This window comes from Thunnus albacares, chromosome 11 (genome assembly GCF_914725855.1).
Source record: "Thunnus albacares chromosome 11, fThuAlb1.1, whole genome shotgun sequence".
Lineage (NCBI taxonomy): Eukaryota > Metazoa > Chordata > Actinopteri > Scombriformes > Scombridae > Thunnus > Thunnus albacares.
The window spans coordinates 61,602-86,841 of record NC_058116.1 but is presented as its reverse complement, the minus strand read 5'-3'; the positions used below and the strand labels follow the sequence as shown (position 1 = coordinate 86,841).

General features: G+C 38.7%; 1 protein-coding gene across 1 annotated transcript in view; it reads right to left on the bottom strand.

Moving 5' to 3' along the window:
- Nucleotides 1-24,865, bottom strand: part of itgav (integrin, alpha V) — an 81,506-nt gene extending 56,641 nt beyond the window's left edge. Inside the window, exons 1-6 of the mRNA XM_044366219.1 lie at nucleotides 24,279-24,865; nucleotides 22,653-22,783; nucleotides 6,177-6,268; nucleotides 3,792-3,906; nucleotides 2,593-2,654; nucleotides 1,863-1,911 (exon numbers count right to left, since the gene is read on the bottom strand). Of these exons, the coding sequence (XP_044222154.1) occupies nucleotides 1,863-1,911; nucleotides 2,593-2,654; nucleotides 3,792-3,906; nucleotides 6,177-6,268; nucleotides 22,653-22,783; nucleotides 24,279-24,445 (616 nt within the window). The 5' untranslated portion in view covers nucleotides 24,446-24,865. The remainder of the gene's footprint in view (nucleotides 1-1,862; nucleotides 1,912-2,592; nucleotides 2,655-3,791; nucleotides 3,907-6,176; nucleotides 6,269-22,652; nucleotides 22,784-24,278) is intronic.
- Nucleotides 24,866-25,240: the final 375 nt, after the last annotated feature.

Genomic DNA, 25,240 nt, shown 5'->3' with positions numbered 1-25,240 from the left:
TCCTTATTCAGTCATTTAAATGCTTTTAATTTGATGCAGAAAAACAGGACATGTTGGGTTTTCATCAGCGGTAACTTTACATGACTGATATGGCTGCCACTCAGCATCTTCCGGAAAGCTGGCCAATCAGAACAGACTGAACTGAAGGGCTGCATAAAGAGTCAGATAAATAAGGAGTTTTTTGAACTGTGAATCATGCAAAGCTACTCTAGTGGAGTCCAAAAATAAATGTGTAGAGCTGGAAATTAGCTTAATAGGTCATCTTTAAACACAAAAACAAAAAGAAGAGCCACTAGATGGCAGAAGGGTACTTTACAACAACAGCTTGAGTTAATCCTGTTGGCTTTTTTTGCACTTTGTAAACAGTCCCCCTGTACATTCGTCTCACAGCCAGCTGTACACAGAGACCAGTTATTTAGAGACATGTTATTTGTCCAGCTTGGAGGATGACTTGTTTTGATGAAAATTAGGTTTTAGCTTGCTGTCTACCTTACTATGGTAGGAAAGAGGCGTTTATGTTTTAAAAACGTTTCGCTCATGAGTTATTGATCCAGGAAGTTCTAATCTGTCAATATATTTCTAACTTTCCCAAATTGTGTAGTGTAGCCTACAAACTGTAGTTTTTTCTGTCAATGATGCATTCATTGTTTACGCAACTCACGTGAAGGTAAAATGTTGCCACAACGGTGACTTCAGGGAAGCGGGAGGATTTTCCAGTTCTGTTCTGTTTCTGCATCACCTCCAACTCCAGAAATGGCCATGGTGTCTCAAAAAGTAACTGCAACTGCAGGCTACCGGTAACCTATGTTGTATCGTCTTTGACATGTTTTGACTTTTTTTTTTTCTTTTTTTCTTTCCTTCGGACACCCACCAGGCACGGGTGTGGGGACAAAAAAAAATACTGGGAGAATTGCAGATCCTGCTTTTGATTTCGAAGGTCACAACTGAACGCTCATTTCGATCGATTTTTGACTTAAAATTGAAATTATGACACCCCTAGTCAAAACCAATGTCACACTAGTGTTTCAAAAGTGATGAACTTCCACATTCACACAGACTACCTTCATCTGTCAACTATAATTAATCCACTGCTATCAGTGTCAGTGTAAATGTATTGGATTGGATGGATTCATCTATAGTTCTGCAGAAGAAATCTTATGGTAGGGGGGAAGAGATGCATTTTAAGTTTCTGGTGGGTTTGGAGTAAAGAACGTAGTGAGTCTGAGCAGGGACAGTCATTGAAGGAACAGTTTGACATATTGGGATAAACAGCTAGCCTGGCTATGTCCAAAAGGTAGCAAAACCACCTACCAGCACCTTTAAAGCTCACTAATTAACAAATTATATCTTGTCTGTTTAATTTGTACAAAAAACAAAGTTTTGGCCATCATTTCAATAAGTTATGGTAACATTGAACGAAAGCATGTTAATTCCTGATAAGTGGCACTCAACATGGCATCATTGCTAGACCACTACCAGCACAAGAAATACAAGCAGTGAGATGATCAGACAGGTTGTAAACAAACCAACAGTTAAGCATAGCACTACTAGTGGTAACAAACTGCACAGGGTACCTTTAATGTTATATGTATAATGTTATTATAATTGTTAGAAACAATGGCTAAAAACATGCAAATAAGATCAAAGTTGTAATGCAACAGAGTCTCCTTTCACCTTTCACCGAGACAAAGTGAGTGTAGAGAGAGATACACTGTGAATGGAACTGCTGACCTGGATCTGCCCTTTCCTTCTTACATGCTCTTAATTTTCAGATACCAAACTTGCTTTAAGACTGCAACAACACACACACACACACACACACACAGACACACACACACACACACACACAGTGTAACACTCACCCTGCCAGTAGAAGCTGCCAGGTCCACCCACCACCACTCTGTTGTTCTTCTGCACCACAATAAGAAACAGGGAAAAAGGGAGAATTTTATTACTTTTACTTCTTATTTGGCCCCCTGAGTCAGTACAGAACTAAGTCTTGTACCCAGAGGTGTTAGGGATTCACGGCTGACACCTCCACCTCTAAAACCACACACACAACCAAACACATGCACTGCTGACCAAGGATCACAAATCAAAGATGGATGGTTGGTCCACTGCCTTGGTCCATACTGAAATATCTCAAAGAGTGAATCCAAAAGATTGTTGTATTCCCCTGAATTTTCATCTATGCCACCATAATTAGCAAATGTTAACATGCTAACACACTAAACTACAATGGTGAATGTGGTAAACAATATACCTGCTAAACATCAGCATATTAGCATTTAGCTCAAAGCACATAGAGCTGCTAGCATGGCTGTAGACTAAGTTTTATTACATTTCTGTTTGTGTACAGATTAAACATTACTGAGCTTCAAATGTGTTTATGTGTGTCTATATGAGCTTTATCACTGTAGTGGCTTGTGAGATACTAATGTAATCTAATCTAAATGCAAGTCAAGCAATGATCCCAGACTTAACAATAAACTCCAGGCCACTGTAGGTTCTACTCATAGTGGTGCAGCATAAAGTCCAAAATAATAGCAGATGTGAACAATGAGTTTCTGTGGGTTAGGATTGGTTACCTACCTTAAGGAAGTCGACACTGAAGCCAGCCTGGCAGAAGCCCTGCCCTTCTGGCGAATTGGCATCTGGACAAAGAAATAAAGCAGTGACATTACATCATATATATCAGGAAGAGAGGTAGACATGCCATGTGATAAATGAAAATCAAACTGTAATAGATGTAACTTCTCATTTTATATTTATTTATATTTATAAGCATTACATGATTATTATTTACCCTAAACTTGAAATGTTTATAAGTCAAAAGTGACTTTCTGAACACCACTACAATTTGTCCTTATTGGAAAAACCAAGTTTAGAAAACAAAACAAATCCTGTTTCCCGCCAAATCAGGATCCTGCTTTGGCTAGTTACTAAGTAAAAAAACATCAGGGTGCATGTGATTGCCGGTAACTATAATTTTCCAATCACATTTCACCTTGAAGTGGAAGTGTTCTTTTATTGGTAAAATAGTGACGACTTCTGCCAGATGTAAGTCCTGAAAAAGCTAACAAGAACAGCGGCTGGAAAGAAGGAATATTGTTGCTAGTGAAGAAAGCTGCAGGTGAAGAATGGAAGAGAATGGAGAGAGCTGTCTGGTGAGATTATAGATTTTAGCTGCAAGTTTTTGTGAGCTTGTGTGTTCCTCTCATATCAGTTTTTATTTAACAAGTAGCTATTCTTTTATTGGTTATTGGTCACTTCAATTTTTCCTCCTGCCCACACTGGCTGTGAAAAGATCACTTCCTATAATGATTCCAATGCAAGTAATGAGGGACCAAATCCACAGTCCTGTGCAAAAATACATCCCAAAGTTCAGACAGACTTGTAAAACTGCAAACCTATTCTTGACAGGCTGCTTAATATATCAGGTCAATTAAAGAGTAACTTGGAATCACCTGAAAATTGTGTTTTTGCTGACCTCCAGTACTTTAACTTGTTACCTTACTGCACTGATGTATAGGTTTACTCCAGTACAGCGTGACATCACTGTTGGGTATGGTCACAGTTGCCATTTGAATCAAGTCCATAGAAGCCTTAATGACAGGTCCAACAGAGCACACTTCTGACCATACCCAACCCCACCTATCAGTGATGATCAGAGTGGTCAGAGTGAAACACTGTTTTTCAGCCTGATGTTAAGTTAGTCCTTATACACAAGACACAACATGTTAAACCTAGAGAAGACAGACAGAGAGGACAGAGAGAAGAAAAGAACAGACTTGATCTGCAGGGTGAGTACTCCACCACTTTGTCTTCTTTCTTCAGGTAACATGTTCCCACCGGCTCTCGCTCAGAGACACCAAAGGTGGACCACTGGTACAGAGGAGCACAGGCCTGGAAAACACACACACTCAATAAACACCAGAGACCAGAGGAACAATCCTTTTGTCATAGAAGTACTAACATGAGGTAATTTTGAAAATCGTTTTGTTTAACTAGTCATTAATCATGACTAGTTAAACTACTGTCTGACAGCAAAGAATATAAGTCATAATTGTTGACTAGTCAATGAAATGTTTATGTCGACTGACCATTCCCCTCTTTGGATGTAAATCTAATTTACTGCTGTTTGTGGAATTTAGAAAGATTTCCTGGGACATCTGGTCACCTGATCAGGTGTTTTCAGCAGCCGAACTAGATAAGAAAGACGAAACAGTGCTCGAGTCACTCCCATCGTGTAGCCACGGTATACTTATTATCTAAACATAGCACAAAAAGTAAGGAAATTTGTGTTTTGTAGATTATTTCTTTGTTGCAACAATGCTTTTGGCAATAAATCTTATACCATTGGAAAGTCTGTTTATTTCCCTTTTAAAAAGGTGCCACTTTTGTAAGGAACATGCATTTGTGGGATGAGCAGCAGAGCTGAGTATGTGGCTTGCGCCAATGAAAAATTTGCCAAATCTTCTCTGCCAATGCCAAACAGCTTATTCTGCCATTAACATTGTTTGGTGGTGGATTGGATGATTGAAGTTTGAAGAAACAAGACATATTGGCAATTTAACAATTTATTCATTTAACAAACAGGAGCCTCAGTAGCATGTGGAAGAACCATACACAGCCACAACAGCCTGGCACCTCCTCCTCATGCTGGTCACCAGCCTGGCCACACATTGCTGTGGGATGGAATCCCATTCTTCACCCAGCATTTGTCGCAAGTCAGCCAACATGGATGTGTTGGTCACTCTGGCATGAACAGCATGCCAAAGCTGATCCCATAAATGTTCAATGGAGTTGAGGTCAGGACTGCTGGCAGGCCATTCCATCCTCTCCACTCCCAAATTCTGGAGGTAGTCTCTGATAAATCCCCCTCTGTGGGGGCGAGCGTTGTCATCTTGGAAGATAGGGTTCAGTCCCAGACTGTGGAGATATGAGATTGCCACTGGTTGCAGAATCTCATCTCGATATCTCTCTGTATTGAGATAGCCTCCAATGATGACAAGCCTCGTTTTTCCAGTGAGGGAGATGCCGCCCCACACCATCACACTGCCTCCACCAAAAGATGTGACTCTATCTGTGTAGCAATCAGCATAGCGTTCTCCGCGTCTTCTCCACACTTTGACCCTATGATCCAACTGCCGTAGGCAGAATCTGGACTCATCACTGAACATAACGTTCCTCCACATGTTCAGCTTCCAGTGCACATGTTGCCGACACCAGCGAAAACGAGCCTGACGGTGAAGGGCAGTCATGGCAGGCCTCCTGGCAGCCCTATGCTGCCAATCAGGCGCCTGATTGGCAGCATAGGGCTTCTGGCACCTGGGGGTACCAGAAGCTCAAAACAAGAGTCAATAGCAACAGCAAAATAAGCTGTTTGGCATTGGCAGAGAAGATTTGGCAAATTTTTCATCAGCGCAAGCCACATACTCAGCTCTGCTGCTCATCCCACCAGTGCATGTTCCTTACAAATGTGGCACCGTTTAAAGGGGAAATAAACAGTCTTTCCAACAGTATAAGATTTATTGCCAAGACGCATTGTTACAACAAAGAAATAATCTACCAAACACACATTTCCTTACTTTTTGTGCTATGTTTAAATTAAAACCAGAGGACTGACTGTTGTCAAGAATCACTGTAAATATGTTTTGTTTATTTTGTAATAGCTATTTAAAGCTAGAGCATTTTTGTTGAAACAAGAAAAATGGGTTTGACTTTGTTTTAAGTGACAGATGTGCCACCATGTTTAAACCCATTTAACTGTCCTCCAGTGAAGCTAAATATAATATTTTGAACTTGTCTGACCATTTGTTGAATAGCAACAAAACAGAGTCAAAGAAACACAATTTGAAGTGAATGCCTTATTTTGGTATTAAAATTTCAATAATGTTAATTTTATTTACTGCTCAAATATCTAATTTGCTGGGAATTTGCTGTAATAATGGACACCAGTAGTTTAAAAAATACTGTGATTTTGGACAAACATGCACTTTGGGTCCATTTCATTTTTTACTGATTAAATGAATATTGTCTCTGATAATCAATTTAAAAGAAAATTCCTTGAAATTTGCATCTATAATGTATGTGTGTGTGTGTGTGTGTGTGTGTGTGTGTGTGTGTGTGTGTGTGTGTGTGTGTGTGTGTGTGTGTGTTGTAGTGTTTCTTACCAGAATGTGTTCTCCATCAGATCGTACCGAGGCACCAAACCACTGCTTGGATTTAAACTCCATCTGAGCCCCCCCTGTATTCTTCCTGTCATCTGCAAGGAGGGAAAGCTTTTATCAAAGCATGCAAAGTCTTTCAGAATAAAATATAGTTCTAGTCTCTGTTCATCTCTTGTTTCAGGAACGCTTTCCTTTGTTTGCATATTGTCCTTTTTTTATTAGAACAATATTACAACACATGGTCACACATGTAAATCTAATTTAATTGTTTTTTGCTTGTTTTTTTTTTTTCAAAAAAAAAAAAAAAATATGCAGAGAAGGGTGATTAGTTTTTGTCACCCTGAGTAGTGTTATTGCCATCAGGATTTGGCAGCTGAACATCAGAGGAAATCATGAGCAGACATTTTAGTTGATAAAAACTGTAACTATAAAGGAAGCAGCAGGGCGGAGTGAGGTGGGGTTTTACTTTTACTATATGACTTATCAAGTGTCATTTTGATCTTACACTTGGCCAGGGCAATTTTGCAATTCCACACTGACAAAGAGGAATGAGACAAAAATCTCTGACAGTATTGTCACACTTTATTAATGCTCAGAGCATGGTACACAGCATAGCATTAAGGTACTGTGGCGATCTTGCTACCTTCTGATGCACCATTTTAGCCTTGGCCTTTCTAAACAGCTAACAGTTAGCAAAGTCTGTGCCAACACTCCAAAAGACTTTGTCTTTGATCATACACATTCCATGAATCCTCCTGGTGGATTGATAGTACCTTGGTATGTAATCAGGCTAAAGTTCTCTCAGTTAAAGATGACATGGTAAGATTCAGAATGATCAAACAGTGGAAATTAAACATGATTACATGTGCAGTGACTGTATTCAAACGTGCAATAAACATATTCAAACTTGATTATATGGGTAATGTGTGTAATTTTCCTCACAACTTGAATAAGTGTAATATAGGTGCAAACTGTGAAATATTAGGTGTTTTATCTTTGACATCTCGAAAACGTACATCATGGAAAACAATTTAATCAGAAATTAATTAAGTAACTTAAGGGCACGAATAACTTATTTAAGGAATAAATTACTAACTAAATTAAGTAATTTCAGGAAACTAGTAGTTTCCCAAGAAAAAAGTTAGTTCTGTAACAGCTGAAGGAATTCAAGATTAAAGAGACAGACAGACACCGTTTTACAGAGGAAAAAGAAAACACAAACCCTGTAAACAATAATGAAGCCAAAAACGCAGTAATGCACCATGTATACAATGTACACGCAGTACCAGTCAAAAGTTTGGACACACTTTCTCATTCATGTGAATGGGAAGATGTGTCCAAAGATGATGGTAGTGTATACTGTCTTATGTATACATGTGTGTATGTATTTATTTATACTAATAAAGTGGTGTTAATGTGAGAAAGAGAGCCAGTAGCCGGCCCTGCTCTGCTCTGCTCTGCTCTCAATCTGGAGCCAGCTGGCTGATGTTATGCAGAGTTCAATGCAGAAAACAGCTCAGTCATTGCTGAAATAAAAGGAGGAGCCCCACACAAATCTGACAAAAATGTTGATAAGAAGCAGATTAATATCTAGTTGGTGGATAATATTCACAGGCAGTGAGGAAATGTAGAGGGTGCTGTTTTCAAGTCTTTTGATTCTCACAGCTATTTTTGCTTGATATAATGGTATCAGTAGTATTTTGGTGCCCATCATCAGACATTGTGGATAAAGTATAAATGGGTAGTTTCCCCAATTCTGGCAATAAATTGGACATTTTTTCCCTAATCTCGAATAGTGGTGGCGAACCAGTTAGCCATGATGCCAAGTGTTTTGTGCCAGCTAGTTACCATCTTAACAGCACTATAACCGTGACAACACACTCTGTCTCTTTGTTGTTTGTCAATGGAGGACTTCACTCCTTAACCAGGGAATTGAGTTTATGTCCAAAGCAACATGATGACAAGCTAGACTGACAGTCTACAGTCACAATAGCAGTTCAGTGAGGCTGTAAACAAAAGAAATTGTTAGATAAAAGTTCAGGAATGTGTTTGGGGGATAATCATGCTCTAAGTTTTGGAAATACAGTTTCCGTTATACTTTGGGGGATGAAAACGGGAAGTAACTATTGTAACATTGCTATGGTTTTGGCAAGTTAGCTGAGACAGAAAACATTCATCAGGACAGAGAAGTTTTAGTCACAGAGGACTGATCAAAATATAGTGTGTCTGATTCATATTTATTTATTACTCTTCCGCTCACTTCACACAGCTAAAATAGAACAGAATCACACCGAGTCAGACGTAATACACACACACACACACACAAGTATTCCAGTTAATTCTGATCTCCTGGTCCAGTAAAGCTTTGGCCAGCAAATCAACAACAAAGACTTCTATTGTGGGAGGAAAACACACACACACACACACACGCACAGGGAGACATAACTAGGCCACTCACTAACAGCATTACAGCCAGAGGGTACAACATCAGTGCGTAGTCTTTGGTTTCAGTTCCTACAGAGAGCCTTGTTTAAAGGCATGTCAGCAGGGCAGACGCTTGCTGATCCGGCCAGTCGTAATGTCAGGCTGCAAATCAAATGCTGGTGAAAAGTAAACATCCTGTACAAACAGTCTACTTAAGATTTTGAGGCTGTGCAAGACAAATTCACCTTTTATGGACATAACAGGCCTGAACAGTAAACAGCATAAAGGAGAGTATTCACATGTTGTTACTGTGAGATAACCTATGCCCCTCTCACATTTAAAACACAAATTATTTAGAACTGCAGTGCAGTTACACATACATCAAAGAGTGACCATCAGAGCAAGCAATGGAAAGATCTGACACAGTAAACAGAGCTCAAAGAAGACATGTGAATCTGAACCGATCAACAAAACAAAAATCAGACTGAACACTACTCAGCTAACAGCTGCAGTGTTTCCCCTATAATTATACAGGCCTGGCTTGCTGCCAGGCCATCAACGACCCCCACCAGGCCAAAAAAAATCTTTTTTTAATGCCAAAAATAACGCCAAATATCCATTCATTTGGAAATCAACAGCTTTTGGGAGTCTGTGCAGCGCTGTACAGAAACGTGAGTTAACCTCTGTGTCGTTGCCTGGGAATCTATTGGTACTGTAACTCCAGTGCATAATCAACTGCTGCCAGCTTGCAATGAGAAGCTGCTTTTGTCTACTTCTATCAGAAATCAAGGACCCTATGTTTCAAAAATGAGTAAAGGCAGGCAGAGCAACGGTGACGAGGGGGGGGACGTTTAGCAATCAGTCAATTACTAAAGGCCAATTCATGCTTTCTGTGTGGCTGCATGTTGGTCCACATAATGTAAATTTCATCATCCATCCATGTCTGTGAGGATTTGTACTGACATCTGCAGAGGAGTCACAATTTGTGACCACGCAGACTGTACACATAGCAAGCACACCAACTGCACAAAAGCAAACAGGAATGCCTGTCTCATCTACTGTATGTATGTGCCATATTCCTATTCTCATTAAGCTGTTGCTTTTCTTTTTTTGACCTTTTCTTGTTATTCTGCAACATACAGGAACTACTCAGCTGCATTCAGACTGACAACAGCCCTGTGTGAAACAATACAGGGGGCTGTGTTGGTGTGGGCATGTTGCTTAAAGTGCCAGTGAGATAACGAAATATGATCCAGCAAGTTAGAGTATAGATTATTGCGTTTAAAGACTGATCAGAAAAACATTGCACAGCAGTTTGTAATATTCATAAAATATTCATGTGGATTTTACAACTCTGGAAAACATGTGGAATGCATCTGTGTCCGTGGACCCCCAATGTTACAGCAGTATGTATGGTACCATGTGTGCGTCTGTGGTCTGCATGCAAGTCCATAGCTGTCCTCAGACACAGAAAACAGAGGTATGAATTGGCCTTAAAGGCCAATATGGTGCAATACGTAAGATTTGGCCACCCACATCAAACCATAATTATCACTTACTGAATATAGCCTAAATCTTACTGTTTACAGTGAATCTGTGCTATAGTGTCATCAAGATATCAAAATGCAATGGAGACATTAGAGCCAGCAGTAAATTACCAAAGAGCTTCACAGATCAGTTCACCACATCATGTAGCTGAGATGACCAGCTATCTCAACCAGTCAGCAGCTACAACAGTGGCATCTCCTGACAACATTGCAGCAAATTTCCAAATAGGCGTTATTTAGATAAACTGACCACATGGCGGGAATCTAAATGGTTACTTTCTCACCTGAAAAAATATTAAAACTTAATTAAGTGACAAACAGTCCTACAGCAAAACTTGCAACAGTTTTCAGCTGCTATTGCTGGCCGGTGGCTTGGTTGGGGCAGCACCACATATGATGTATTTGGGCAGTGCTACTTCTTCCTCTCATGCTGGACTGAGAGCAGACTGGACGCCACAGTGACTCACTATCACCCTTGAGGTACAAAGTGGTATTACAAGATACCACGGGGCTACTGGTTATCATGCTAAATTCAATAGATATCGCTGCAACACAATATATATACATCTTTAACATTTTTCAGTTATTTCTTCACATTCTGTTGATAATTTGTTGAATTTTGAATGTTTTAAAGTCCATGTAAAGGAAAATCAGAGAATTTAATTTAACATTATACATGTTAGAAAATAATTGCTGAAAACATGAAAAGACTGAACTATGCAGTACTGAATTGTGGAGTTAGACTTAAACTGTTTTTCACCATTTCTGTGTTCAGGAATTTTTGGGCAGGCCTGAAATGGTGGCTCGATGACATAGAGGGGTTATTAGCATGACCCCTCTAGCAGCGACTGCCCGCAACTTCAGCTTCAGCACTGGTTATGCGGTTGGGACATCCATGGCCAGAGGGAGAGTGTTTTCCGGGCAGCACTTCACCCAAAAGTGAGAGGCAATTGCTCCAAGAATGACAGCCACAATGAAGCTGCTTTTCAGCAGAGAAGTAAGTAACATTAAGTGCACTGAGCTCAACTGAAAAAAACAATTTAACATCGCGATGATCGGTGATGGATTACTTGTTAAGTCATCTTGTAAGTTACATTTTTATTGAAACAAGCCCACATTTACTTACAAAATATGTGCCAAATTAAACAGTGAGTCCTAATATTACTTTATTTGTAAAAATCATCCATGTTGCTTGTCTTACACCTACAAACAAGGCCTATTTTGAATTGTGGATTTTTATAAAGGAGTTTGGTATGAGAGTTGTTAACTCGGAGGCTGTTCAGACACACCCCCAGTGTTTCAGAGCAGAAAATACTACTTATTTTTTCACAATTTTGAAACCTAATTTTATATACTTGAGGATTTTTTTTAAATCGTTCAAATTTGGCAAGGTGGTTAATTACACATTTTTCTGTGACATGACAAACTCTGCTTTACACACACTTTGAAGTTCTTGCCAAATCTTACATATTGCACCTTTAAAAGACAACAAGGGCATACAGCATCAGTATTATTGCTATGGTTACCTGCAGTTTAATACCAACAGAGATGTGGAATGGGAGGAGCCATTTCGGGTGCCCCTGGTTCTGAAAGTAAAAATTCTATTAATTTTTCCCATAAACTATTTTGGTGACTCAAGTTTGAGCTCTCCTATGGCTTGGATCAACGACTGAGTTAGAAAATATCTGGTCCTTTAGTAAAAAGTCAAAAGGTACAAGATTGTGTATATGAAAATTTCAGGGCAGAAGCTAAAGATTACAGTTTTGAGAAAACTGATTTTACAATCTACACTGTCAATTAGTTTACTTTTTCTTTCTGGGTCACTTTTGAGTGAATTCAGCAACTGTGGCTATTGTTAAAAAGTTTGCAATGAAGCATTTTGAATTCATTACACTCTGATTCGTGCCATCGGAATCTTCTCAACAGCAACGGCAGCCAGTAAAAATGTTGAAATAATTGAAACGTTGCATTATCTGGGAGAGTCCTGAGTTTCTATATTCAGTAATATTGAGGAGGTCATTTAAAAAAAATTTGAAATAGGAACATTGAATAGAGAAAAGAACTTCCAGAACCAGCCGCCCCTCCCAACTCTATTGTACACTGATTGAGAATAGTGATTAAACTGTTCACTGAAAGTATATTTTAAGTATCCTGATATAACATTTTAAAGGACAATCCCAGTCAATTATATTCTGTGCAGATAGTAAAATGTTCAGATGCTGAAATCCAAAATCGACAACTGCAACAAAAGGTCTACATTTGTTCCAAAACTCACCTGCTAGAGTCCCTACAAGATAAGTTTGATCATATTACACCTGTGTACAAAGTCCTGTTGTCTTTGCGCTGGCTACCAACACAGAAATCCTCCTTCGTGACCTACAAGACCTTAAACGGATTGGCTCCCTTTTACATCTCCAGTCTTATTACTCTGAATACTCAATCATTCTCTTTACATTCCCTTGATGCTGATTTAACTGTTCCTTGATTTACTAAAAAAAACCTTTTGCCACTAAATCGCCACTAGAATTTAAAATAAAGTTCTGTGGGTTTGAAGTTACTTTCTTTTTTTTTCTTTTTTTAAAGATATTTTGGGCATTTTGCTTTTGATAGTGGCAGTGAAGATGTCCCTTAAGTTTTATTTTTAGGGCCTTACTTTGAGATAGCCCAACACATCTAACCTAAATTTTCCATGATCATGTGATTTGTTGAAAGTGTTGGGGTACTGAACAAACTGCCTGAATGGTTCAGTTCAAGGCTACAAAGTCTATTCTGCTGCATCTCTGAAAATGTTACAGAAGTACAAATGTGTGTGAGTTTACATGTGATAATGTCTGTTACATTTACACACAATTAAGTTAATGTTTAACATATCAGTATATGTCACCAGCCGCTAGTGCATGGTTATTCTCTGTATCTTGCTTGATTTTTTCACCCTTCTGTTTAGCTTTACTAAGAAACCAACAGTCTGACAGACTGTTGTGACTTGTCAGACAGGAAACAGAAACAGGAGACACATATCAGGAAATCACATACTATTTTCCAGGCAAAAATAAAACATGCCCTTCATTCCAGAAGATAATAGTTCTCATCTCCCAATACTCAAGTATTTCTCTGTAACCTTAAACATAACTAAATATGCAATAACAATCAAAATCACAGTTTAATAAATAATACCTGAGGTATTCTTCTTGTTCCTTTATTGTAATTTTGAGCTTCACTGTACAGAATGGACTTTACAGTGAAGTGGGAGATATTTTGTGTCCAGCAGTTCAACTGTTGAAAAGAACCATATTTGCATACTCAGAGATTCTGGATTTTTAATGAGGGAGAAGGAGAGTCAATTTTAATAATTTTTAATTGGGCAATTGAACTTTTTTGTGGAAAAAACAGACACAAATTGTTATTCAAAGCAGAGTATCTTTATAAGTCTTAAAACATGTTTGGAGAGGATCTTTCAGAGTTTAACACTTGGTTTAATCAGATGTGTTTGACAGTGGCCTGGCAATATACAATGAAAGCAAACCAAAGATTCTGATTGGTCCTATGTATGTTACATGTTACATCAACTCTTTCCAACTAAGTTTCGCCCAAAGAGCACTAACAGAAGTCTCTCATTTGAAATAACCAAAGCTGTTCTAATTTTGTCAGAAAATAGTGTGTTCATGTCAAAACAACTCATAGTAAGAAGCTGAATGAGACCTTTAAAATCATAACATTACTCTTAAAATGTAAACTATCTACACAAAGCAAGTCCAATATTTACTCTCTTTTAGTTCTGATTTTGCTCTCTACCAACTCCTGAGGGAAATATCTGGCTCTCTAGCTGCTAAGTGCTTGCTGTTTGGTGCTGAGCAGGTAGTGTACAATTTTAGAGCTTTTTTGCTGAAAACCGCTGCCTGCTGCTGCTGAAACGATGCTGATGAGAGCAGTGAGACTTAACCAAGACAGTAATGTTGCGGGCCGGAAAACCAAAAGAATGAGCTCAAACATGCTTAAACGCTCTGTAGCTACCAGCTACTGTAAAATGTGGTGCCAAAGCATTAGAAATAACATTTGTCTATATATTATTGCCCAAAGGCAGTCTAAACACAGCAACACCATCAATCCTGGAAAGTGCGTATGCTGCTGGTTTCAGAGGAGTGAAAACAATTCAAAGAAGCCAGTAGAAAGACACCTTTTCTGACAAATTTATTTGCATGGGAAAACACAATACTAACAAATAATAAATATCACTGTATTAATATCTACAGTGATAGAGCGAAGACAAAGCAACCCACAGCTCCTGTGTCTCTTCATTGTTGTTCTTCCAACTAGAAACTATTACTATCACTGCCGGAAAGAGCTGTTTGCAGTATAGGCAAACACAGGGCAAGACACAGCTGTGCAACTACACAATCAGTCCACGGATGAGTCCACACACCTCCTGCTTCACTACACATTCCTGGATGTGCTCTGACATGAGAAAACAGCGGCAAGCTGAGCTTAATAATACACTGTTACTGCAAACTGTGAAAGCAAAACTTGCACACTCTACTCAGAAATAAAATCAAGTAGCTTTCAGTGACCTCTGTGGTTAAATCAGTGTTCTTGCTTCTTAGACACTCCTGCAAGCAATTTTCCTGTCTTTACGAGTTTTTGCAAAGCACTTTTTAAAATAATTAAAACTGAAAATCAAGTGATTACAACATAGATGATGTGAATAGTTACACTTCCTGTGTAACTGCCACAGTTATGAGTCTGAGACTGTAACTCCAGATGACTAGTTGCTCTCACTATCTCACAGTGAATTAATGGTCTCATCTAAGAGAGGAATAAACTGAAAAGAGACTGCACACTAGCCTGTGCTCTTAGTTTGTGTTTGTTGGCGAGGTGTTATCTCTTGCTACGAGAGGTGTAGCACTGGGAGGTGACAGGACAGAATGCAGATTCTTTTTTTTTGGCATTTATGCCTTTATTAGATAGTGGGTAGTGAAGAGGCAGACAGGAAACAAGGGGAGAGAGAGATGCAACAAAGGTCCCTGGCTGGAATCAAACCAGGAACTCTGCAGTTATGTAGCATGCGCAGCAACCATTAGGCAATCGGGGCACTCCCAGTATGCAGATTCTACTTTGTTCAGTCTGCTGCAAGCTAACATTGCAGCAGTGTGCAGACAGAGAACACAAACAGCAGGATCAGATGCATTAATGTGCACATTTTCTGCTGTCTGTGCTGAAACTTATTATTAAACTGGATTACTATCCTGTAGTTGGAGCATCTGGTGCTAACAGTCCACAGTGGGATAACCTGCTTTTTTTTTTTCTTTTTTTTTTTTTTTACAGCCTTGCAGGGTGCAGGTCTTTTATTCTTGCTCAACTGCACATAAACTCTTTCTTGTGTTTCTTGTGATGTGTCATGTTGATTCGTTTCAGTTATTAACAAAGTTTACTCACACTGGGATAGACTATTAAGGTGAGGCTTGTTGGAGTTTTTTTGTTAAGTGTAGTGTGAACAAAAAATGGGAAATGTCTCTGCTTTCACCAGACCTAGCAGTTACATTGAAACCTACCACAAACTACAACTTTCTCCTTGTGAGAGTTTCACAGGACAAATGTGTAGCCTGGTTGGTGGAGATTTAGATTGTTTCAAACAACAGAGAGCTGCTGTGTCTGTAGAACCATTCAGTAACATTCTCAGTCAAAGTAAACTGTCTGATGAAATCTCTTTCCAAATGAAGGTTACTGTGACCCAGTAAACTGTCTTCTCTTTAGCTCCTCTCCCTACTTCAAAACACTTCACATGTTGTAGTTATGTCATTCATGGAGCATATCAGCTGTGGCATGGTTAAATTAAGGTATTATGGGGCCACAAGGAAAAAATTTGCTGTTGGGCCCCTACTGACCCACCCCTTCACTCCCACCCCCACCTTGTGCATTGTGTATGCACCCTGTCACCTTAGCACAGTATGCAGGGATGGAAACTTATCAGGGGTGAAAAAGGTGACCAAGATGTGAACCCCCTAGGGCAGTCTGGGGGCATTTCCCCTGGGAAGAAAGTTTTTTAGTATCAGCTTCAAAGTGTGAATTTACAGTGGATTTTAGCATGAGGATAAAGGGAGGAACTAGAATAATGTTATCTTACTGCTACAAAAGTAATGTAAGGGGGACATCAGTTCAGGGCACAGTCAAGAGAGTGCAGAGCATTGCCTTGAAAGAACATTGCACATACAATAAAAGTTCATCAAAGAAAACAAAAATCACAACACAACAACTGACAAATCAAATAGAAAACACAGCTTATGTCGTATTTTGGTAGAGAGAGAGCAAGAGAGAGAGACAGACAGACAGACAGACAGACAGACAGAGACAGAGAGAGAGGGATTTAAGCAACAAAAAAAAAATCTTTTGACTGAATTCTTTTTCAAGCTGCAGCCAAGTCATACTCCCCATTTGCAATTTGTAAAGCTTGTTAAGAGCTTAAATTAGTCATATGTACTGTAGCTGTGTATCACCAAATCTGATTGTGTGAAAACATTTTGTATGAAAATCTTCAAATGTGTGAATGTGTACAAACATTTTGATCAAATTTATTCAAATGTTTGAATGTATAAAAAGATATCTGAACAAATAGATTTAATTTTTGAATCCATAAGGATTAATATTGAAACTCTCTAAATTGAACTTCTCATCTAGAGCACTGGCATGGATGTTTTCATATTTATCCAATACAATACAATGTGTTAAAGTTGGTGACACATTGTCCAGTAACATGAAGTGCACAATGGGTGTTCCACAAGGGTCAGTGTAAAGTCCCCTATTATTTAGCCTATATATTAATAATCTCCCTCAACAGTGTCAGGATGGAGAACTACAAATGTATGCAGATGATACCATTGTGCACACACATGCAAAAACAGCTGAGTTAGCTGTTGCTAAGCTAACAATTGCATTGGAAAGGATCACACATTGGCTTGATCAATCATGTCTGAGTCTAAATGTAAACAAGACAAAAGGTATGTTTTTCTCTAAAACTATGGTACAACCTCCTAACGCTGATATTTTCATGAAAAGTGAAAAAATTGATATAGTTACTGATTTTAAATATCTTGGTGTGACTCTGGATCCAAATTTGAACTTTAAGAAACATGTTCAAAAAACGCTTAAAACCATAAATTACAACTTAGCAAATTTTAGATATATTAGAAACTGTCTCTCTTTGGATGCAGCCGAAATATTTACGCATGCTATGATTCTTTCCCATATGTCTTATTGTATCACATGTTGGGGGCAGGCTGAAGAAACAGCCATAAAACCTCTTGAGTCCTTATACAAACAAACTCTAAAAACTCTACACAAAAAGCCAATGCATTTCCATCACTGTAAGGTACTGGAGAAATACAATTTACTGAGCTTTGACAATTTTAGATAATTCTCAAATTTGTGCCTAGTTTATAAAATTTTAAATGGTTTGACCCCTCCTCCACTATGTGACTGTGTACACTTGCTCAGTAAATTCTATTAGATCCTCAAGAATATCCTCTATACAAGATTGTACCATACCATTTCGTCACACTGCATTTGGGCAGTCAGCTTTCTCTGTGAAAGCCACAACTCAGTGGAATGCCCTACCTGATGATATGAAGAACTGTAGTTCCATCAATGCATTCAAGGCCAAAATAAAACATGTACTTAAGACCAATCAGCTATGTGACCACTGAGTCTAGTTTACATTATTAATTTCTAATTAACATTGTGGGTGTATGTGATGTGCTGTTGTGTGTAGCTTTGTATGGTGTGTTCTGTGTGTTTTTTTTGTTTGTTTTGGTTTGTTCTTTTGTTTTGATTTTTTTTTTGCTTTGTACTGTTTGTTGTTGTGCTGTTGTATGTTTTGATTGTGGGGGATTATGGATGCAAATTAGCTTCAAGCTTACTCCGATGCAATGCATCTTTAATGTTTAAAACTGCACACTATCCCAATCAATAAATAAAATCAAATTTCAATCTGTAGCTGTGCATGGCATTGTGTTAACAAATGAAAAAGATTTGCACATATCATTTCCAATGTGTGAGTGCATAAAGAAGATTTGCACAAAAGCACTTTTGTCCCACATTTTACGCTTCCTCCTGAATAGCCAATAACTAGGAGCTAACAGCTAACAACTCTAGAAAAGTTTCCCCTAAACCTATATTGTATGTTATCATATTTTGTGAAGCACCCTGTAACTGTGGTTTGAAAGGTGACCTATTAGTACAGAAAAAATAGATATAAAGTAGGGATGTGAATGATTTATCTATTATCGGTTCATTGCCATTCATAATTCAATCGATTAAAAATATATTAACCGATAATGCAGGAGACGAGGGACGTGCACTGTAACTGTCAGAAAATGTTGTGTAGACTTACTGTAGCAGGCAGTTGCACCACCAAGTGAGGCCTCTTACTTTTTTAATGAGACTGAGTTACAGGTGTGTTTTGTTACCGCCCATAAGGGCTGCACAAACTGTGAAACAAACGCACCTCCCTACCTTTGGAGGAAGAAAAAATTTGCAGTGTGCTACGATCTGCTCACTGTGGAGTTGTTGTTTGGCAGCTGTCTGGTGTAGCTATCTGAAGCTAAACTAGCATCTTGAACAGAAGCAGCTGCTCTGTTAATGCAGACTGAGAGCTGAGTGTCAGACAGCAGGACGCTAACTAAACATGCTTCCAACAAAATCAACTGTATAAGCAACATTCCCCTGCTCTGAATATAAATGCAAATTAGCGATGGCAGTAAATGAACAGATAAAATCAGAGGCCAGTATTGTTCAACCTGGGACATCTGCATGTTATTTTCATTTAATAATAACATGTTATTTACTTTCAATTGGTAGGCTAAATGTGAACTTGCCAAGCTGGCCAGCTACCACCTGTGGCAAACCATTATCTGTCTGTCCATCATTTATGTAAATTGGTTTCCACTGATTGTACATTCAACAACAATGATACGACTTTCATCGTTGTTATTCCGTCATTTGGAATTCTGATGTTTGATCTGTCACTCAAAACTGAACTGAAGTTGAGCGATGCTCAGAGTTTAGATGTTCTGCGCTTGTCTGTGTCACACGTAAAAAATCCCATTGGCTCATGAGTGTGACAATCCGCAAAGATTTCTGGTTGGATTCTTAAGTCTACAAACATGGAAAGCTTCTCTCTCAACCCCCCCCCCACACCCTCAATTTCAAAAGCTCATCGGATATACAGGAATCATGTAGGTGATCTATTTTGGATTCAAAATGGCAATTTTCACTGAAAGGTGACAAGCCTGGTATAAACTAAAACAAATAAGATGTTAAACTAGATTCTGACACAAGGACCTTCTACAAAACATACAAGATATGGTTATGATATAAAGACCCATCTTAATTGATATTCGTACTATAGTTGTGCTTTAGGTTGCCCACAACTCAGTAAAGCCATAAGTGGTGGTTGGCATACAACAGATTCCAATACTGATCAGTTTACTTAGTAGCCTGTTAATCAGAAAGGAATTGCCATTTCATTTCACTCATCATTCAGTCTGACACTGTATTATTATTTGGTCCCAACCAATCAGTAAAGACTGTTGTATAATGTGCCTGTGTCGTATGCTTCTCTGAATGTTTGTGCAGAGTTTTGTTTCAACATTCATCTGCTGACAGAGGAAAGTTTCTCTTTGCTCACCTTAAGTCTGAGTGCAAGGGATGTAAATACAAACATGATTTGTGATATCACAACTAGGGATGTAGCAATTAACCGCACTTTAAAACATCATGGTTTTGTAACCAGAAAGGCTCAGTGTGTGTTTCTGTTCTCACTCTCAGAAAAAGGGACATTATAGTTTTTTTGTTTGTTTTTTTAAAAATTAATAATGGTTGTACCGTGAGGAAAATTAAACTAAATAATTGTGTTTAAAAAGGCAACAGGCGCAACTGGCAGACTGCTGACGGAACCTGGTGCACCGGCTTAAAATGCATGCTGCAGCAAGTTCAGATACACAAAAATACACATGCTGTCATGAGAGCAACTCCCCTTATGTTTGTTTGGGGCAACATTGGCTAAAGCAGATGAGAAGGATTCTGGCAATGGCTGAGGGACCCAATATTGAGGTGTTATATCCACCAATTAAAAAAACGCCTTAAATGATCAGTGTGGGAGTATTTTGGATACATGAGGAATGGACAGGGGGTTGTTCGAGAGGACGGATCTCCATTTTGTAAAACTTGCCAAAGAAAAGATGCTGTTTAAGGATCCAATACCTCAAACTTGATGCAACATCCTTGAGATCAACATCCAGCTATACATGCTCAAGTGCTCTTAGTAATAACTAAGTAAGTATATAAAAGTTAAATATAAAAGTGTCACTTACAATCAAACAAAGTGAGTTAAGAGTTGGGCTTTCAGTTAAGAGTTGGAGCATCGCACCATTTATAAACTAATGCTCTCCAAAACAGCATGTAATCCTCTCAAGGGCTTCAGTGTGACCATTTACATCCTGTTGCTTCCTCCCATCTGTGTTAACACAAGTTATGGTAGGTAAATAGGCCAGGTGTAAAAGACTAACTTTACATTAGGATTGTAGACTTCCAGCATTATACCGTGGGATCTAATTAATTGCATTTCAGTGATTAATAACACCTGCATAAGAGATATTTTCAATTTCTTGCTGCAAACTGCAAAAAAACCAAAACAATAATAGACAGGATTTTCTTGGGCCAAATGTAAAATTATATTGACACTTCAGCCTTTTACCTCCATTAGTAATATTTTCACCTTGGGGATCAATAAAGTTCATATTAATCTTATATTAATAATAAGCAAATGTTAAAAACAAAAACCAACAAAGAAATGATTTGGGGAAAAAAAATAAAACTTCTTAATAAAAATGCTCATTTGATTTTATTAATCCATATAGTTGTGAAAAAAATGTATGGATAATAATCATGAAACTGTGATTTTTCCTCAGACTACAATCATACCATTAAAATCTATAATCATTGTGCTGTGTAACAGCACAGAGTGCACAGTGAACTCAGCAGCCAGACATTTCTCCATTCTCTACTTCGTGTCTTCAGGTTAGGCTAACTCATTGTTGCTATCTTTGGAGCTAACCCTAATTGACACACTGCAGTCTGTACTGTACATTTACTGCCGGACTGACAACTTACTGCTAACCTTTTCCTCTGCTCCGCTCACATCCACCGTCACTTTCCTGCCGCTCGCCCTTTCCCACTTGCTATGCAAACATACCACGCAATGCCCTATTCCTTAACAGAGTTACGCAGGCAACACAGAGACTCCCAAACACTACTGATTTCTGAATGAATGGATATTTGGTGTTATTTTTGGCATTGAAATTTTTTTTGGCCTGGCAGGGGTTCTTATTGTTATCATTATAGGTGAAACACTGATTCAGTATACATTCAGTAAACGTTGAATACAGTTAGACCTAGCAGTCTCTTTTAGATTAGGCGAGTTCAAAGTTCTGAAAACAACAGGGGTGTTTTGAATACACTCCCGTTTTCACAGGTAATTTGTTAGTCTGTCTCTCCCACTGCAGGAAATAATGGATTAATCCTGGAAGGCTATTGATGTAGCACTTTTTTCCTTATGAAAGTAACACAGCAATTATTTGTCCAATGAGAATTTGGTCGGACTAATTGACCAGGAGACTACAGCCCTTGTAATTTTAAGGATTTTAATGAGGTAAATTGAACATTTTTTGCTGAAAAAAAATAGAGAGAGATATAGATAGACACAATCAACAAAGTTTTCAAAGCAGAGTATTTCTGTATTTTATACCATGTCCAGAGGGGATCTTTAACGTCTTTCAAGTTGATCAAAGAAATATGTTAACTCAATGTATTTCTGTAAGTTGTCTGACAACGAGCTGTGCAGCTGCAGTGATTTTCATGTCACAATTTTTCTGGCTCTTTCATAGGGCGATGGAGTTCACCTTAATAATCCTGCCAACACAGCTCTGGTTGGGTCAGTTGTTTTTCCAACTGAGAAAAATCAGTGAGCACCACACCAGACCTCTTTGAACTGCTGAGTAAATCAGAAATGTGAGCAGAATTACAGATGGCTCGAAGCAGGCTATTCTAACTAACCCTAACATAAGTTAGTTCCTCTCTGTGTGGCCACAGTGAAGAACATGATAAAGTTTCCCAAATCCCTAAGAAAAAGACTGAACCATGACTGATAAATTCTGCTGCGATGGACAAGGTACACATTAAGATTAAATGTAAGAATTATGTTAACATACATTGTTACACAAAATTATGATTAGGATTATGATGATTTCTTTACATTACAAAAAAAAGCAGCAGAAAGGGGGAAAAGAGGGTGGTTGCTGTCGAGGGTTAATGAGTTTACTGAAGGCAACAGGGCCTCAGGGTATCTAAGTTAATGGTTAATAGCTTAACTTGAATAAGACAGCTGTGTAGCTAAAGCTGGGTTATTCTGGGAATGTCATCATAGCTGCCTTGAAATGTGAAACATAAGAGTTTTTGTTACCTGAGTTATCAAACTGCAGCTGCTGGCAGGCTGAGGAGCTCTTCCAAGGGCAGCTGTACACAGCTCCTCTCTCCACAACACTGCTGGGGGATGAAGTGTTGGCCCGAGGAGCTCCAATCAGAATGTCTGACCTGAGGAGAGGAGAGGAGAGGAGAGGAGCTCAAAACAAGCTTTTTCTAAGAAAAAGTTAGTGCTGAAACAATTTGTCAACAGTGGATTCATCGAGTGACAGAAAGTATTTACTAATCATTTCAGCATGAGATACAATATACAGAGGGGTGGCAAATAAAAACCCCAAAAGATCAGTACGTGGAAACCAATGCAGATGCAGGGTACCAGGACTCAGTGAATGGTTTGATGAGTATGAAAATGATGTGACTCACATGATATAGTCACACCAATGGGAGATTCAGGAATGAAGTTGTTAGACAGAGCTCTCCTTTACACTACTTAGACACTTTATGCTGGTGTTTTTTTAAGTTAACCCCTCTGTACGAATATCACAAGTGCTGCTCTGTGACATGAAGCTCAATTTGCAGTGCCGTACGAAAGCTTTCACCAGTGTCCAGAGTGAAACAGGATTTATCTTCCTAGCTTGGCTGTAAAGCAAAAGTGCTGTTCAGGGGATTATAATTCATGAGAAAAAAATGTTAACTGTTTACACTTCACAGGGCTTTGGCTCTGTTAGACTCTGCGCTGTTTATAGGACAGTGGTTCATTTAGACTGAGTCAGTTTTATTGATTTATTATGGCTGCTTTTTAGATTGTTAGGAAGCAGAGTCAGCGGAATGAGATTAAAACAACAGTAAAATAACAACTCTAGTAATCCATCAATAAGGTTAGTGTTGCATCTTAGTTGACAATCTAACAATTAACTTTAAAATGGAGCCACAAAATATGTTGTTTTATAAGGTGAAAGCAGAAATTGACTTTTTAAACATGGACAGTGCAAAAAGACTGAGTTGGCTGACCCCATACAAAACATTTAAGTTAGCCAATGAGAAAGCTTGAGAGAGAAAGAAAAAAAGCACATTATCAAAATAAACTTAAGAATAGTTTCCTCTGGTATTCAGGCCACAGTTTGTTTGAAATTATGCACACAAACATATGTTGAATGAAATTCTGGAGATATATTACAATGTTATGACTATTTTTATTTCTTTTGGCTTTTAAAGTAAGGTGCAAACTTGCTGTTTAGCACCAGGGACGCACTTAGCCTCAGCAGAACTCCTGCAGTCAGTTTGTGTAGTGGGCATAAATTAGGGACGAAATAAACTAAATGTATAATAAACTTGTTTTTTGACATTGCTGTTAAGAGCCACTTTGTTGCCTCTATCATTATCTTTTCAAACAGATACTGAATGAATACAGCAGGAAACAGGAACAGGAAATCTATAGACATATAGTTAAGAGTGTTTTATACCATTGACAGTTAACATCATCATGTTAAAAACATAAAAAACGAAAAGTGTAGTTTCGATTTAACCGGACGTTATGAATCCTGAATACTTGAATTAAAGACGTTGCTTTAATGGACAAGACGTCTTGTTGCCCGACGTGTTTAAACGCTGTAGCCTACATGTTGATTATTATCATCATCTAACATCACTCTGCTGGAAATCTTACTTTTGGTTGCTTGAGGGCTTGAAGAAGTCCACCGAGAAGCCGAAGTAGCTTCCCTCTGGTCCGGTATACACAGAGGGTTTGTCCACATCCAGGTTGAAGGAACCGCAGCGGTGGAAATGCAAACACGCCAGGGCGAGTAGTCCGAGAGCAATCCGTCCTCCTGCCATGGCTGCTGCTGGGAGACCTCTGTGAGTTAACTGACGAAAACACGGATCAAGATGACGCCAATCACTTAACAAGCCTCCTGTGCTCCGTGTCCACCGACGGAGTAACTTTAAACTGGTTTAAATTCTCAGTCTTCCTAACAGGAGCTCCCCTCCATAGCCGAACAGAAGTCGTCATTAACTGAACCACATTTCCGACTTGTAACTGTTACCGAAGCCTGGCGGCCGTTAGAAACAAAGCGCAGTTACAAGAGAGACTGAATTTAGTTTCGGTCTTAACGGCGTTTCGTTTGCCTGTTTTAGCCGATAAATCAGGAGATACACGGGAACAAGTAGGGAGAGGCCGCGATTATGTGAGTGTGTGTGTGTATGTGTAGAAATGTGTCATCGCGGGCGAGGCTTGTCCCAGCCAGCTGAACACAAGTCGACATCAATTACGTCACAGCCTACCCGACGTCCAGTTAATCCCTTTCAAAACAAAAGCATCACTGCCTGGTAGGGTGGAGTTGAGGTGAACATAACTGTTCTTTATTTAATCGCAGCCTTTGATAAATTGTGTTTAAGGACAAAAGGGACAGAACATGTAGCCAAATTTAAAGGACGGGTTCACAATTTTTCAAGTCAGTCTTAAAACAACAGTCAAGAGCCCAAATGAAAATTGAAACATGTTTTTCTTGCTGTAATCATTCCTCCTGTTCATATTGACCTTAAGAAGATCCCTTCATAATGCAATTACAATTTAAGTGATGGAGGACAAAATCCACAGTCTTTCTGTGCAAAAATGTATTTAAAAGTTTA